Source organism: Myotis brandtii, unplaced genomic scaffold (genome assembly GCF_000412655.1).
Source record: "Myotis brandtii unplaced genomic scaffold, ASM41265v1 scaffold291, whole genome shotgun sequence".
NCBI classification, from domain to species: Eukaryota; Metazoa; Chordata; class Mammalia; order Chiroptera; family Vespertilionidae; genus Myotis; species Myotis brandtii.
The window spans coordinates 499,427-513,804 of NW_005361118.1; the positions used below are offsets into that span (position 1 = coordinate 499,427).

General features: G+C 38.7%; 2 protein-coding genes across 2 annotated transcripts in view; both read right to left on the reverse strand.

The window, feature by feature from the left end:
* Positions 1–12,340, reverse strand: part of XRN1 (5'-3' exoribonuclease 1) — a 203,104-nt gene extending 190,764 nt beyond the window's left edge. Inside the window, exons 1-2 of the mRNA XM_014542160.1 lie at positions 12,331–12,340; positions 4,946–4,952 (exon numbers count right to left, since the gene is read on the reverse strand). The gene's annotated coding sequence lies outside the window, so the exon portion shown is untranslated. The remainder of the gene's footprint in view (positions 1–4,945; positions 4,953–12,330) is intronic.
* ATR (ATR serine/threonine kinase) overlaps positions 2,109–14,378 on the reverse strand; it is a 147,761-nt gene continuing 135,491 nt past the window's right edge. Inside the window, exons 42-46 of the mRNA XM_014542147.1 lie at positions 11,116–11,272; positions 10,856–11,009; positions 8,839–8,990; positions 3,499–3,604; positions 2,109–2,475 (exon numbers count right to left, since the gene is read on the reverse strand). Coding sequence (XP_014397633.1) covers positions 2,302–2,475; positions 3,499–3,604; positions 8,839–8,990; positions 10,856–11,009; positions 11,116–11,272 — 743 coding nt within the window. The 3' untranslated portion in view covers positions 2,109–2,301. The remainder of the gene's footprint in view (positions 2,476–3,498; positions 3,605–8,838; positions 8,991–10,855; positions 11,010–11,115; positions 11,273–14,378) is intronic.

Sequence of the window (14,378 nt, forward strand, 5' to 3'; positions counted from 1 at the left end):
GGGGTTGGCGTGGCCCCCAGCGTGGGCCGTGCGCGGGCACTTAGTCCTGAAAATGCCGGTGGACCCTGAATTTTGTCCTGTCGGCTTTAGTCTCCTGGGATGCCATCACAGGATTTTTATTTTTTTTTCCTGTAATCTTCATCCGAGGATTTCTTTTTTTTTTAAGAGTGGAAGGGAAGGAGAGGGAATGAGAGAGAGAGATTGCCTCCCGCTGGCGCTCTGTCCGCTGGGATGGGGGTGAATCAAACCTTCAAATCTGCAACCCAGATACAGGCCCCTTTACCCTTTGAGTGCCAACCAATATCCTAGGAACTATGCTAAAATTGCCAAGGCATTTTTGCTGATTTTACAGCAGTTTAGGAAAAAAATTATGAATCGCAAGTAAATGAAGTTACATATTCAAAAACGTAAGGAAACCTTTACTACATTTGTTTTCATCTTTGACATATTTAGCAATATCATCATCACTAATAAAATCAGACTTAGAACTTGACGTCAAAGCGCTCCGGGCACTTTTGGCGAAAGACAGGAGGAGCACAGTCCTATCGCACTCCCCGGCACTCTAGGGGTTAACCAATAATGGAACTTTCGGCCCTTTGATGCAAGGGCCCATGCTCTAACCCAACCGTGGGCAAACTATGGATCCAGCCCGTTTGAAATGAATAAAACTAAAAAAAAAAGACCGTACCCTTTTATGTAATGATGTTTACTTTGAATTTGTATTAGTTCACACAAACACTCCATCCATGCTTTTGTTCCGGCCCTCCAGTCCAGTTTAAGAACCCATTGTGGCCCTTGAGTCAAAAAGTTTGCCCACCCCTGCTAACCACACCAGCCAGGGCTCATCTCTATTTTTCAACACAGATTTGGAAAGATCATGTGATTTATTTGGTTTAGTTTTATTTGGTTCAGTGAATTCGTTTCTTTGAAGGATACACACACACACACACACACACACACACACACACACACGTTTCTTTTAAAATGTTGTTTAACAAGTTATTTGTTGAAAAAAATATTCCTAACTCCCTCCACCCCCCATCCAGCTTCCTCCTTAACTCTTAATTATAAGGCTTTCAATTGGAAATTATGTTTAGTTTTCACCTTCATACCTTTGGGCTTATCCTGTTTTCCCCATCAATCTCAACTCTGCAAAAAAGCAGCATTCTCTCAAGTGAACTTAAGAGCAATCATCCTATATAATAAAAGCCTAATATGCAAATTGTCCCCTCCACCAGGAATTCGAGGGGGGCGGCCGGCCAACAGCCCTGAAGGGAGCCCCAGCCAGCAGCCACTAGGGACCCTATGTATTTCATGCACTGGGCCTCTAGTCTATTATAAAAAAGTTTTCCATTTATTTGAATGTAATAACCTCATTGTTTCATAATTCTATAAACTATTTTAAATCCTCTGCAAGAAAAAACAAATTTTAAACACATTTAAAATCTCTTGAAATTTCAAGTATTGCTGTCTTCCAAGACAACTGCATTCAGTATGGGAACATCTTTATAATTACACAATATTTATATCGTTTTCAGATTCATGTTTGTTTGTCTTATGTTTTTTCCATATCACACTTTTAACCACACACAAAAAGAGTTTTGCTCTAGCCTGTTTGGCTCAGTGGACAGAACGTTGGTCTGTGGAATGAAGGATCCTGGTTCCATTCGGATCAAGGGCACATGCCCAGGGAGCCGGATCAGTCCCCAGTATGGGGCATGCAGGAGGCAGCCAATCAATGATGCTCTCTCATCATTGATGTTTCTATCTCTCTCTCTCCCTCTCACTTACTCTCTAAAATCAATAAATATATATATATGTAAAAAAAAAAAAAAGTTTTGTTACGTGAACATAATGATGTGCTATTTTTGTTATGCTATCTGTTTTACTAGGCTGTCAGGGGACATAAGTTCTGTGTACAAATCTAGCAGTGTTCTATCCACATAATTTATTCAGTTTTTATTGTTGTCCAAATGAATCCTTATTCTAGCAAGTACTTAAAAATAAAAGGTGTAAAATGAAATAAGGCTGGCTTGCTTCTTGCAAATAAATATTTTTAGAATATGAGAATATTTGATGTGCTATTTCTGGTTATAATACACAGTAGATAGTAATAAAGCAGTTTATTTCTTAATAACAACATATATTATTTTAAATATTGTTAACATAAAGGGAGAAATAATACCAGTTGCTTTGAGAACATAAAGCAACTTATATTGTACTTTGGAATTCGATAAAAACAGATTAATACCAAATATGTTAACTTTGGATTATTAACATATTCTTTGAAGTAATTTAATTTCACATATATGGAGTCCAACCAAGGTACATTTGGCATAGTAAGTTTTCATCAGTAGCTTCTTGTATAAGGTAATGTACATGTCCTTCAATAGATAAGGGCAGCCCTGTCACTCTGTTTCGGGTCTTGATTACACCTTGCAGTCGCTGCTCAATGTCAAGAACATGGGTCTTGGCCTAAAAGGACAAAGTTGAAAATCATAAGAGTTAAGGACTCAATGACATGAGCATGTTGATAATTTGGAATTACTACCTTTTTTGTTATTTAACAAATGTTAGTGCCATTTTATTGATCATTACCCCTTTTGTCAGAGCAAATATGAGAGAAGAAATGAAACAAGTATAATAACAAGATATTGATTTGAAGTCTTGCAATGTTGATCCAAGATCAACTATTTAGACATTTTTCTGGACTATTTGAAATACCAGGGAATATTAGTAGGGAGTGAAAAAAATGTTTTACAGTGTTGATAAAAGAAATAATTTTTAATGTGTACTGTAAAACTTGACATACTCAGGAGCTGAGTGAATACGTTTGTTGCTATTACAGTCCCGACCTATTAGTGCCAGTAAATTTGTTTTAACATGGTCTTTTCAACTTTGTTTCTTGTTAATCTAACAACTACTAACTACATCTGTTGTAGACTCATAAATTTAACTGTTGTATTATAACAGTATTGTTACATGTCAACAGTATGGTTAGTCAATTTACCATGTCTTAATCTTTGTACACTTTCCATTTTTAAGTGCTTAAATAAGTAATATTTTGCAATAAAAATGCAGTGATATAATTAACCAGCTATTGACAATTTATTTCTACTTACAGTAGAGTGTCAACTGAGTTTATATATTAAGTACTTATATACTTATGATTAATGTAAAATTAGAGCAATTAAAATATTAAAGCTGAGATCTGCTGCTCTGTAAGTCCACACAATTTGTGTTCAGGTATTCCCCACTCTATCTCATAATTACAAATTGTCTATGGTTTAAACAAGTGTGTCCTCAACTCTGCTTGTATTATACAAATGATAATAATGTTAACATTACTAAAGATAATAAAGAAAACGTAGGGCATTGGCATACTAGAGTACTAGATTTCAAAGTATTCAATGGTCAGTCACTGATAGTATTTAGAATCAGTTCTCATTTGTAGAGATATACAATATAAACTTACATCAAGCTATACCTTCTACTAACCTTTTCATTAACAACTTCCCCAGTTTCATTCAGTAGTGCTTTGGAATGCCCTTTTACTGGTTTACTCCATTCCACAAGAGGATCATGTAGAAAAGTCTTTAAGACACTAAAATGGAAAGAAACATTATAAGTAATAATACAATGTTATCTTTGTAAAAAGAAATCTTAATAAAGAAAACACTTAGGTGAAAAGTAAGTGAAGGATGAGAAACTAATGGTAATACTCTTATAATACACATTATTCCTATTTCAGTAAAATATGTGAAATTATTGTTTTGGGATGAGAGGAGGGAAAGGAAAGTAGAGGGAGGGAAGAGACAAGATAGAGGAGGGTCAGAGGTGTTCTTGGCCTGTGTGCCATCTCTGAATAAATACTATAAACTGTTTAATGAATATTTATTGAATGAGTGAATTTTATCCCCTGCCATGTCTCCACAATAACCATAATGTATCTATAGCTACCATATAAACAGACCCAGCTCAGATTTTTCTATTGTGCTCTAGATGTCAAATCCAATTACCTATGGGAAAAACCCACTTAGATATCTTGTAGGCATCTCAAATTCAATATTTTCAAAACAAAACTCATGATTCTTCCCCAAACTATTTCTCCTGTATCCTCAAATCAGTAAAGAGTAACACCATTCATCCACTGTCCCTTGCCTCCCCTTTCTCTAAACAACTAATCCTACTTTTTAAATCTCTTTGGAATATCTCTACTTAATCTCCATCTTGACTGTCACTACTTCAGCCAGTATTTGCCTGGGGTACTGCAACAGTCCTCTAACTAGTTTTCTGGCCTCTAACCCAAACTGGAACTGTAATTTTTCTACAATGCAAATCTGATTATATCATTTCTTCTTATTTTTTTTATTTTCTTCTTAAAACCCTCCAATGACTTCTGATTGTTCTCAGGGCAAAGTTTAAATGTGTAAACCGAACTCATGTGGACGTTTCATAATGTAGCTCTGCTCACACCACCTCCTAGGAATAAAGTACTTAAAGTCTACCCTCTAGAATACAGTATTGCATTTCTCAAGCAAGCCATGCCTTGAATACCATTGATATTTCTTTCACTCAGAAGACTCTTTTCCCTTTTGCGTGGCCAATTCTATTTATGTTTAAGGTCTCAACTACTTCCTCTATAAGTTATTTCCTGACTTATTTCAGACTAGTATAGAAGCTCCTAGTTGAGTGTTTCACAGGATGTTATACTTCCTCTTTCAGAGAACTTGCTTTTGCCTTTGTCTAACTAACCCATGTATTCTACCACTAGAGGCCCAGTGCACGAGATTTGTGCACTGGGGGGGGGGGTGCTCAGCCTGGCCTGCGCCCTCTCACAGTCCAGGACCCCTCAGGTGATGTCCGGGGATCAGGCCTAAGCCAGCAGTCAGACATCTCTCTCACAGTCTGGGGCTCTCCCAGTATTGGACCCCTTGCTCCTTACCGCCTTCCTGCAGTGGAGGCGGGGAAGGCTCCCACCACCACCGCTGCGCTCACCAGCAGTGAGCCCAGCTTCTGGCTGAGCGGCGCTCCCCCTGTGGGAGCACACTGATCACCAAGGGGCAGCTCCTGCATTGAGCGTCTGCCTCCTGGTGGTCAGTGCACATCATAGCGACCATTCGTTCCACCGTTCAGTTGATTTGCATATTATGCTTTTATTATATAGGATAATGTCTGGTAGACAGCTCTTATATAAAAAGGTGAATAAATAAACTTTATAAGTCCTTTTTACAAACTAGTTGACCCTTGAACAATATGGGTTTGAACTATACAGGTCCACTTATATGAGGACTTTTTACAATAATTATGTACACTACTATAAATTTTCTCTTCCTTATGATTTTCTTAGTAACATTTTCTTCTCTCTGGTTTACTTTATTGTAAGAATACAGCATAGCATATAACATACAAAATATGTTAAGTGACTATTTATGTCATCCAGTAAGGCTTCCAGTCAACAATAGGCTATTAGTAGTTAAGTTTTGGGGGAGTCAAAAGTTATATGCAGATTTTCCACTGTGCAAGGGTATTGGTGCCCCTAGCTGCCATGTTGTTCAAGGGTTAACTGTATTTCCTGCAGCTAACATAATATCTAATGGTGAAAGATGGACTCTTTTAGCCCTAACATCAGGAACAATACAAGAATGCAGAATTCTTTCCATGTCTATTCAACATTGATCTAGCTAGGGCAATTAGGCAAGAAAAAGAAAAGGCATTAAGATTGGAAAGGAAGAAATAAAACTTTATTTTCAGATGACATGTTGTTGTAGAGAGAAAATTTTAAGATATCTACAAAAATTACTCTTAAAAGTAATAAACAAGTTCAGCAAGGTTGTAGGATATAAGATCAATATACAAATAGCAGTTATATACACTAGCCATCAAAAAATTAAGAAAATTCCTTTTGGAATAGGATTAAAAGGAATAAGGTATTTAGAAACACATTTTTTCAAAAGTTAAATAGAAAAGTTGCAAACTAAAAACTACAAAACATTGAAAGAAATTAAAGATAAATAAATGGGGGGATATTCCACATTCATGGGTCAGGAAACTTAATATTGTTAAGATGGCAATACTCCTCAAATTGATTTATAGATTCAATGCCATTCCTATAAAATCCAGGTTGTTTTCTTGCAAAAATTGACAAAATTCATATGGAAATGCAAGGGACCCACAATAGCCAAACAGTCTTTTAAAATATGTGTGTGTGTGTGTGTGTGTATGTGTGTGTGTGTGTGTGTGTGTGTATATATTTTATTGATTTCAGAGAGGAAAGGGGAGGAAGAGAGAGCTAGAAACATCGATGAGAGAGAATCACTGATCGGCTGCCTCCTGCATGCCTTCCACTGGGGTTCAAGCCCACAACCCGGGCATGTGTCCTGACCAGGAATTGAACTCCAGGTTCATAGGTCGATGATGCTCAACCACAGAGCTATGCAGGCCGGGAGAGCCAAACAATCTTGAAAAAGAAATAATAGTTGGACCCAATCACACTTCCTGATTTCAAAACTTACCACAAACCTACAGTGATGAAGACAGTGTGTGTTAGCATAGGTTAGAAATAAATATAAATGGAATAAAACTGAGAATCTAGAAATAAACTCTTCTATATATGGGCAACTGATTTTCAACAAAATTGCCAAGAAAATTAAATGGAGAAAAAATAATCCTTTTTAAAAATGGTGCTGGGACTAGATATGCATATTCAAAAAAATAAATATGAACCCCTACCTGATACTAAATAGAAAACAATAACTGAAAATGACCAAGGATCGAAATATGAGCTAAAACTATAAAACAGTTAGAAGAAAACATAGGTATAACTCTTCATAACTTGGGATTATGCAATAGGTTCTTAAATAAGACATCAAAAGCACAAATAACAACAATAAGAGACAAATTGGAATTTATCAAAAGTAAAAACTTTTATGCTTCAAAGGGCATCAAGAAAGGAAAAAGAACCCATATATCAGAGAAAATATTTGCAAATCGTATCTCATAAGGGGCTAGTATCTACTTATGTAAAGAACTCTTATAACTCAACAAAAATATAAATAATCCCATTAAAAATAGGATTTGAATAGACATTTGTCCAAAGAAGATATATAACTGACCAAAAAAAAAAAAAAAAAACCCAAACAAACACACATGAAAGGATGGTCCTCATTGTTGGTCACTAGGGAAATGCAAATTAAATTCTATGAGATGTGGGGGGCAGCGTGACCAACAGCTAGACATGGCTCTCTTGGGCAAATCCCCAAGTTGTTGCCTGTTGTGTGCTGTCAGTAGGTCAGTAACAATACTTGATGTCAGGTGGCTCTACGCCCAGGCCTGGTTGGGGCTCCCCAAAACCTAGGGACTCCTCATCACACAGCCAAGCCAGGGTAAGGCATGCAGGAACAAGTACCAGCTCAGCAACATTAAATGCAAGCACAAACATGGCTGAATCATGCACTTGAGCAAGTTGGCCTATGCTCAGATCATCCTTCACTGAATATTCAAGGGCCTCAAGCTGAGCCATTGAGCATGACACTGCAGATGGGAACACCCCACCCGCCCCATTAAAGCATGTACCTATCTTGCCGCTGTTTTTGTGGGGAGGTTAGACGACTCAGACATTAGTGCTCCTCCATCTGTGGGGTTGGATCAGAAGGGGGAGAGTGGGAAGTCAGACTCCTGACAGGTCTTTTACACTCTTGAATTAGGAAGAATTTCAAATATATGGCAATAGTATAGTGAACCCTGTGTACCCACCCATATCTGACCACCAATTATCCACAACTGTCCTATCCACTCCTGTATGTGTTTTTCTTTTTGAAACAAACCTTGAGCATCTGGTTATTTCTTCTATAAATATTTAAGAATGCATCTGTCCAAGATAAGGGCCCTTTACAACATAATCACAAAACTGTTCACATCTAGGAAAAGTCAATAATTTAATGTCTAGTTAATTTTTAAAAAATCCACAATGAGATACAACTTCACACCCACTAGGACAGGTAAAATTAAAAATACATACAATCACAAGTGTTGGTAAGGGTGTGGAAAAATTGGAGATCTCAGACATTCCTAGTAGGATTATAAAGTATTACAGCTGCTTTGAAAAAGTTTGAAAGTTCCTCAAAATGTTAAGCTTAGAGTTAACATACGACCCACCAATTCTACTCCAAGGTATATCCAAAAGTATTAAATAACTATATCTACATAAAACTTATACCCAAAAGTTCATAGCCACACCATTCACAATAGCCAAAAAGTGCAGACAATCCAAATGTCCATTAACTCATGAATGAATGAACAAAATGTATCCATACAATGTAATATTATTTGGCAATAAAAAAGAATGAAATATTGATACATGCTACAGCATGGATAAACCTTAAAAACATTATGCTAAGTGAAAGAAAACAGACACAAAAGGCTACATGTTGTATGATCCCATTTATATATGAAGTGTCCAGAATAGGCAAATCCATAGAGACAGAAAGTATACTAGTGGTTGCTAAGGGATGGTGAGAGAGAAGAGATGGGGAATGATTGCTACTATTTCTTTTGGGGGTAATGAAAATGTTTTATAACTAGATAGCAGTGATGGTTGTTTTATATTAAGCAGTGATGGTTGCACAATTTTGCGAATATACTAAAAACCACAGAAGAATACACTTTAAAAGAGTGAATTTTATGAAATGTAAATTTTATGGTATGTAAATTACATAAAGATTTAAAAAAATCTACTTCAACCAATGCAAAGTGGCTTCTATATAAAGAAATCATACTTAGGAACCAATAATTCCATTCAAACTTACTGTAAATTGTTTACAAAATATAAGTGATTACCTCATTAAAGGCTCTCTCTGATCTCGCATCAGCCTCATTGTAACTTCACAAGCTCTTCGAAAAAGACCTTCTGTTCCCATAGGACCCATTCCATTAACCATATTATGAGTCAGGCGAAATGGAACAATTTCTGGAACTTCAAAGGTTTCTCCCTTAAAACAATACATTTTATTAAAAAGCAACAATGTTAGAATTTTTAAATCTTTATGCAAAAAATTTAGAACTTCATGTCTAGACTAATTTAGCAAAAAGCAAACATACCGTCATAATATTTATATTTGTAACTACGTTAGAGCCTATATCACAAATGATCTATATGACTATGACTCTACCTTTGCTTTTTGGGGAATTTAAATGCAACCCCTTGGGTAAGAACTAGAGGATGGACGGACTCACCTTTTATTGAATTACTGTGGTAAACAGCATTAAAGAGAATTTTTTATGCATTCCATATTTTATGTTATATCAACATCCTTAATGTCTTTCTTGAATAATATAAAGTACTTACATGTATTGTCATATATTTCTTCTTTTCTTTAAAACAGTGGTTCTCAACCTTCCTAATGCCGCGACCCTTTAGTACAGTTCCTCATGTTGTGGTGACCCCCAATTTCATTGTTACAAACTGAACATAATTAAAGCATAGTGATTAATCACAAAAACAATATGTAATTATATATGTGTTTTCCGATGGTCTTAGGCAACCCCTGTGAAAGGGTCGTTCGACCCCCAAAGGGGTCGCGACACACAGGTTGAGAACCGCTGCTTTAAAACTTTGATTTTAAAAGAGTAGGGGAAAAGATATAGCCAAGCATTAGATGCTTACATCCCTCAGAAGGAAATGCAACATGGAATGTAACGTAGTCCAGTTCATTTATTTTTTGCCATTCTTTAACGAGCCTTCCTAGGAATTTTTCATCCCTCTAGTTTCCCTAAATTCCTCTCTTGTATGATTTAACATATACCAGTGGTTTATCTTTGATTTGTTCTCAATTTGGCCTGTGACATTTCTTGTTTTCCTGTGACAGCAGAAGGCAATCAAAAGAAAATGGGGATGAAGAAAAAAGTGGTCTAACTACTAGTCTGCTTTCCAAGATCCTAACATTGGAAAATTGGAGGAGGCCTTAGGGAGAGTCCAACTACCTTAATTAATTCCCAGGCCCTACTCTAGACCTACAGAATATGAATTTCCTGAGATGCTTCCTAGATATCTGCATTAAGAAAAAAAAAACCTCTTATCCAGGGTAGTGTGGCTCAATGGTTGAGTGTAGGCCCATACACCAAGAGGTCACCAGTTTGATCAGGGCACATGCCCAGTTGTGGGCTTAATCCCCAGTAGGGAGCATGCAGGAGACAGCTGATCAATGTTTCTCTCTCATTGATGTTTCTATTTCTCTCTCTAAAAAAATCAATGAAAAAACATATTTAAAACAAACAAAACAAAAAACACCTCTTAGATGATTCTGATATGCTGACATGTTTGGAAACCATCACATTAAACTACTGTTTCTCTAAAAGTGAGTCTCAGTAAAATGAACTGCTCTGCCCATGTTCATATAACTAAGAACTAATTGGATCAGAACTTGAACCTGTGTTTTCAGACTTAAGTTCAGTGCTAGTTTTACTATATTACGCTTTTGAGTTCTCTCCATCCTAGATTGCTTTACTAATGGCTATGGGATATGAGACTCAACTGTGACTATAACTGCTACCAATGGGTACATCTAGGAAGAACAGTTGTTGAAGAAAGAAAATTAATAGAAAACATACAATTACCTAGAGCCGTGGTCGGCAAACTGTGGCTCGCGTGCCACATGCAGCTCTTTGGCCCCTTGAGTGTGGCTTGAGTAAGCCTTAGGAGTACCCTAATTAAGTTAATCACAATGTACCTACCTATATGTTTAAGTTTAAAAAATTTGGCTCTCAAAAGAAATTTCAATTGTTGTACTGTTGATATTTGGCTCTGTTGACTAATGAGTTTGCCGACCACTGACCTAGAGTAAGTCACATCATATACCTTATTGAAGAGACAGTTGAAATCCACATGTACACATTCACCAGTCAAAGAATCAAAGAGAATGTTTTCACCATGACGGTCTCCAAGGCCCAGGATATAACCAACCATTGACATAACTGCGGTGGAACGGCAATATGCTGATCTGCTACTGTACCTAAAGAAAATACCTATCAAATATCCTCATGCATATCAGGTAACATAAACTTAAAATACTTCTTTATATCCAACCATAATAATGTATTATAATCTTGGTAATTTACCATGATGTTGGATCAGGGAATGTTCTCAGAAACCACTCATGAAAAACAGGAGGATGTCTGGGCAGAAGAAATTCTTGGAATACTTTGAGTTTTTCAGACAAAGCTGCTGCCTTTGGTAGCATACACTGGCGAAGTTCCTTCCCTGTCATATAAACTCCTGCAAGGCAGAGTGATTTCCATGAATCTTCATAAGCCAAATGAGAAAAAGGGCATTTCTTGTTGTTGTTAAAATAGGACAGGAAACCTCTACTTTTTTTAAAAAGATATTTTATTGATTTTTTACAGAGAGGAAGGGAGAGAGATAGTTAGAAAAATCGATTAGAGAGAAACATCCATCAGCTGCCTCCTGCACACTCCCTACTGGGTATGTGCCTGCAACCAAGGTACATGCCCTTGACCGGAATCGAACCTGGGACCCTTCAGTCCACAGGCCGACGCTCTATCCACTGAACCAAACCGGTTAGGGCGAAACCTCTACTTTTATTCAAATTGTTATTCAAGAGCAAGAATAGAAAACTTTCAATTATGTATAGATAAATTTATCCTCTTTTTCATTATAATTAATGTCAACTAAAACCAATGTTATGGAATCAAATAATACCATAAGATTGCACTTAGAATAAATCCAATGTGAATAGTGCCCCTTGTAAATATTGTAAAATTACTGCAACCCTCACTAAAATTATAGTGATCCCCCTGTTAATCAGTATGTTTTAGGTAGATCCACACTGAATCATTACTAAGAAACGTACTATGGTGCTCTGGAATAATTTACTCTGTGTAAAGGCTAGCCTATAAGATTCACAGTATACCTGGTTCTTAAACTAATCTTGAAAATGCAAATCATGTGGGGAAGCAGAACTTCTCCTTCTGATATATTTGTGAGCCATGATAGATGACTGGTATGACTCTACTCTAGCAAATGCCTTTTAGGCCCACCTTGCTTTGGTGCTCTTGAAAATTAATTAGTAACAGTTAATCTTCATAAAACAAGGAACAGCTAAAAGTTTGATCGACTAATTTGTGATTTGAGGTTCTTGGGAGTTAAATGTTGCATAGTATAATTGTGTTCATAGTAAGGTAGGATATACACACACACACACACACACACACACACTCACACTAGAGGCCCGGTACACAAAAATTTGTGCACTCAGGAGGCTCCCTCAGCCCGGCCTGTGCGCTCTCGCAGTCTGGGACCCCTTGGGGAATGACCACCTGCTGGCTTAGGCCCGCTCCCCGGGGGATTGGGCTTAAGCTGGCAGTCAGACATCCCTCTGGCAGCCCGGGAGCCCTCGGGGGATGTCCACTTGCCAGCGGGGAGCAGGCCTAAGCTGTAGTCGGACATCCTTAGCGCTGCTGAGGAGGCGGGAGAGGCTCCCACCACCTACTGTACTGGCAGCTGGCAGCCTGGCTTGTGGCTGAGCAGAGCTCCCCATGTGGGAGCACACTGACCACCAGGGGGCAGCTCCTGCATTGAGCGTCTGCCCCCTGGTGGTCAGTGTGTGTCATAGTGACCAGTGATTCCCAGTTGCTCTGCTGTTAGGGTCAATTTGCATATTACCCTGTTATTATATAGGATAGAGGCCTGGTGCATGGGTGGGGACTGGCTGGGTTGCCCTGAAGGGTGTCCCAGATCAGGGGGGGGGTCTCGCTTGGGTGCCTGGCCAGCCTGGATGAGGGGCTGATGGCTGTTTGCAGGCTGGCCAAGCCCCCCAGCAGGGATCCTCACCCCATGAGGATGTGGCCATCCTGGGTTTGGGGCTGATGGCTGTTTGCAGGCTGGCACAACCCCTTCAGGGTAGGGGTCCCCGCTGGGGTGCCTGGCCAGCCTGGGTGAGGGGCTGAGGGCCTGCAGGCTGGCCACAGCCCCCAGCCACACAAGTTCCCAGTGGAGGCTGGCTGGAAGCAGGTATCTGGGATTTATTTAGCTTCTATAATTGAAACTTTGTTGCCTTTTGCGGAGGTCACAGCCAGCCAGAGCAGGCGGGAAACTTGTCTTCCTCCATCGCCGGGGCAACCAAGCCTCCTGCTTGCTCCAGCTCCATGGCTGCCGGCCGCCATCTTGGTTGGGTTAATTTCCATATAGTCACTCGGATTGGCTGATGGGCGTGGCTTGGGCATAGCGAAGGTAGGGTCAATTAGCATCTTTGTCTTTTATTAGTGTAGAAGATATAAAATTATACATTATTTCATCCTTCTAAATAAAATAATCAACAGCAAGTTCCTTGCAATCAAGTTCAAATATGTTTGAACTACAGTTTTGCAACATACTAGCTATGTGAGCTTGGATAAATTAGTTAACCTCTCTGGCACTATATAAAATAATGTACATAACATACTTAGCACAATACACATAATATGGTACCTCATCAATATTATTTAATGTTATGGGTTGAATTTTATTCTGCAAAAAATGTGTTGAAGTCCTAACCCCTGGTACTTATGCATGTGATTTGAAATTAGGGTCTTTGTCCATGTAATCAGATTAAGAAGAAGTCATCAAGAGTGGGCCCTTAATATAATGTGACTGGTATCCTTACAAGAAGAGAAAACAGACATAGACTTAGGGAGAATGCTATGACATCTGAGGCAGAGAATGGGCTGATGCACCTATAAGCATCAATAAGAAACATAAAAGGTTGCTGGCAAACCAAAGAAAAAGGTTTGGAGCAGGTTCTCCTCTAGGGCCTTCAGCGATATCGTGGTCCTACTCTCACCTGGTTTTGGACTCCTAGCCTCCAGAACTGTGAGAGAATAAGTTTCTACTGTTACAACCTGTTTGTAGTACCTTGTTACAGCAGCCCTAGAAAGCTAACACTTATACTTCATTCTGATATATTTATTTAGTATGTATTTGCATCACATGCATTTTAAAAAGTAGAATTTTGGACTTACAAAAATTTCATAATGACACAGAGTTCACATATATTCATCCCCCAAATTTTCTTATCTTTCATCTTTTTCATTACAGTAATATCTACACTAATAAAAGACAAATATGTAAATTGCCACTTCGCAACACCCACCAGCCAATCAGGAGTGAGTATGCAAAATAGCGGGACAAAGATGGCGGCGGCCATGGAGCCAGCCGGAGCGGGCGGGAAGCTTGGGTCGCCTGGGCTGGCCGCCGAGGGAGGGGCCTGCAAACGGCCCAAAGCCCCTCACCCAGGCTGGCCACGCCACCATGGGGTGAGAGTCCCCACTGAGGGGCGTGGCCAGCCTGCAAACAGCCATCAGCCCCTCACCCAGGCTGGCCAGGC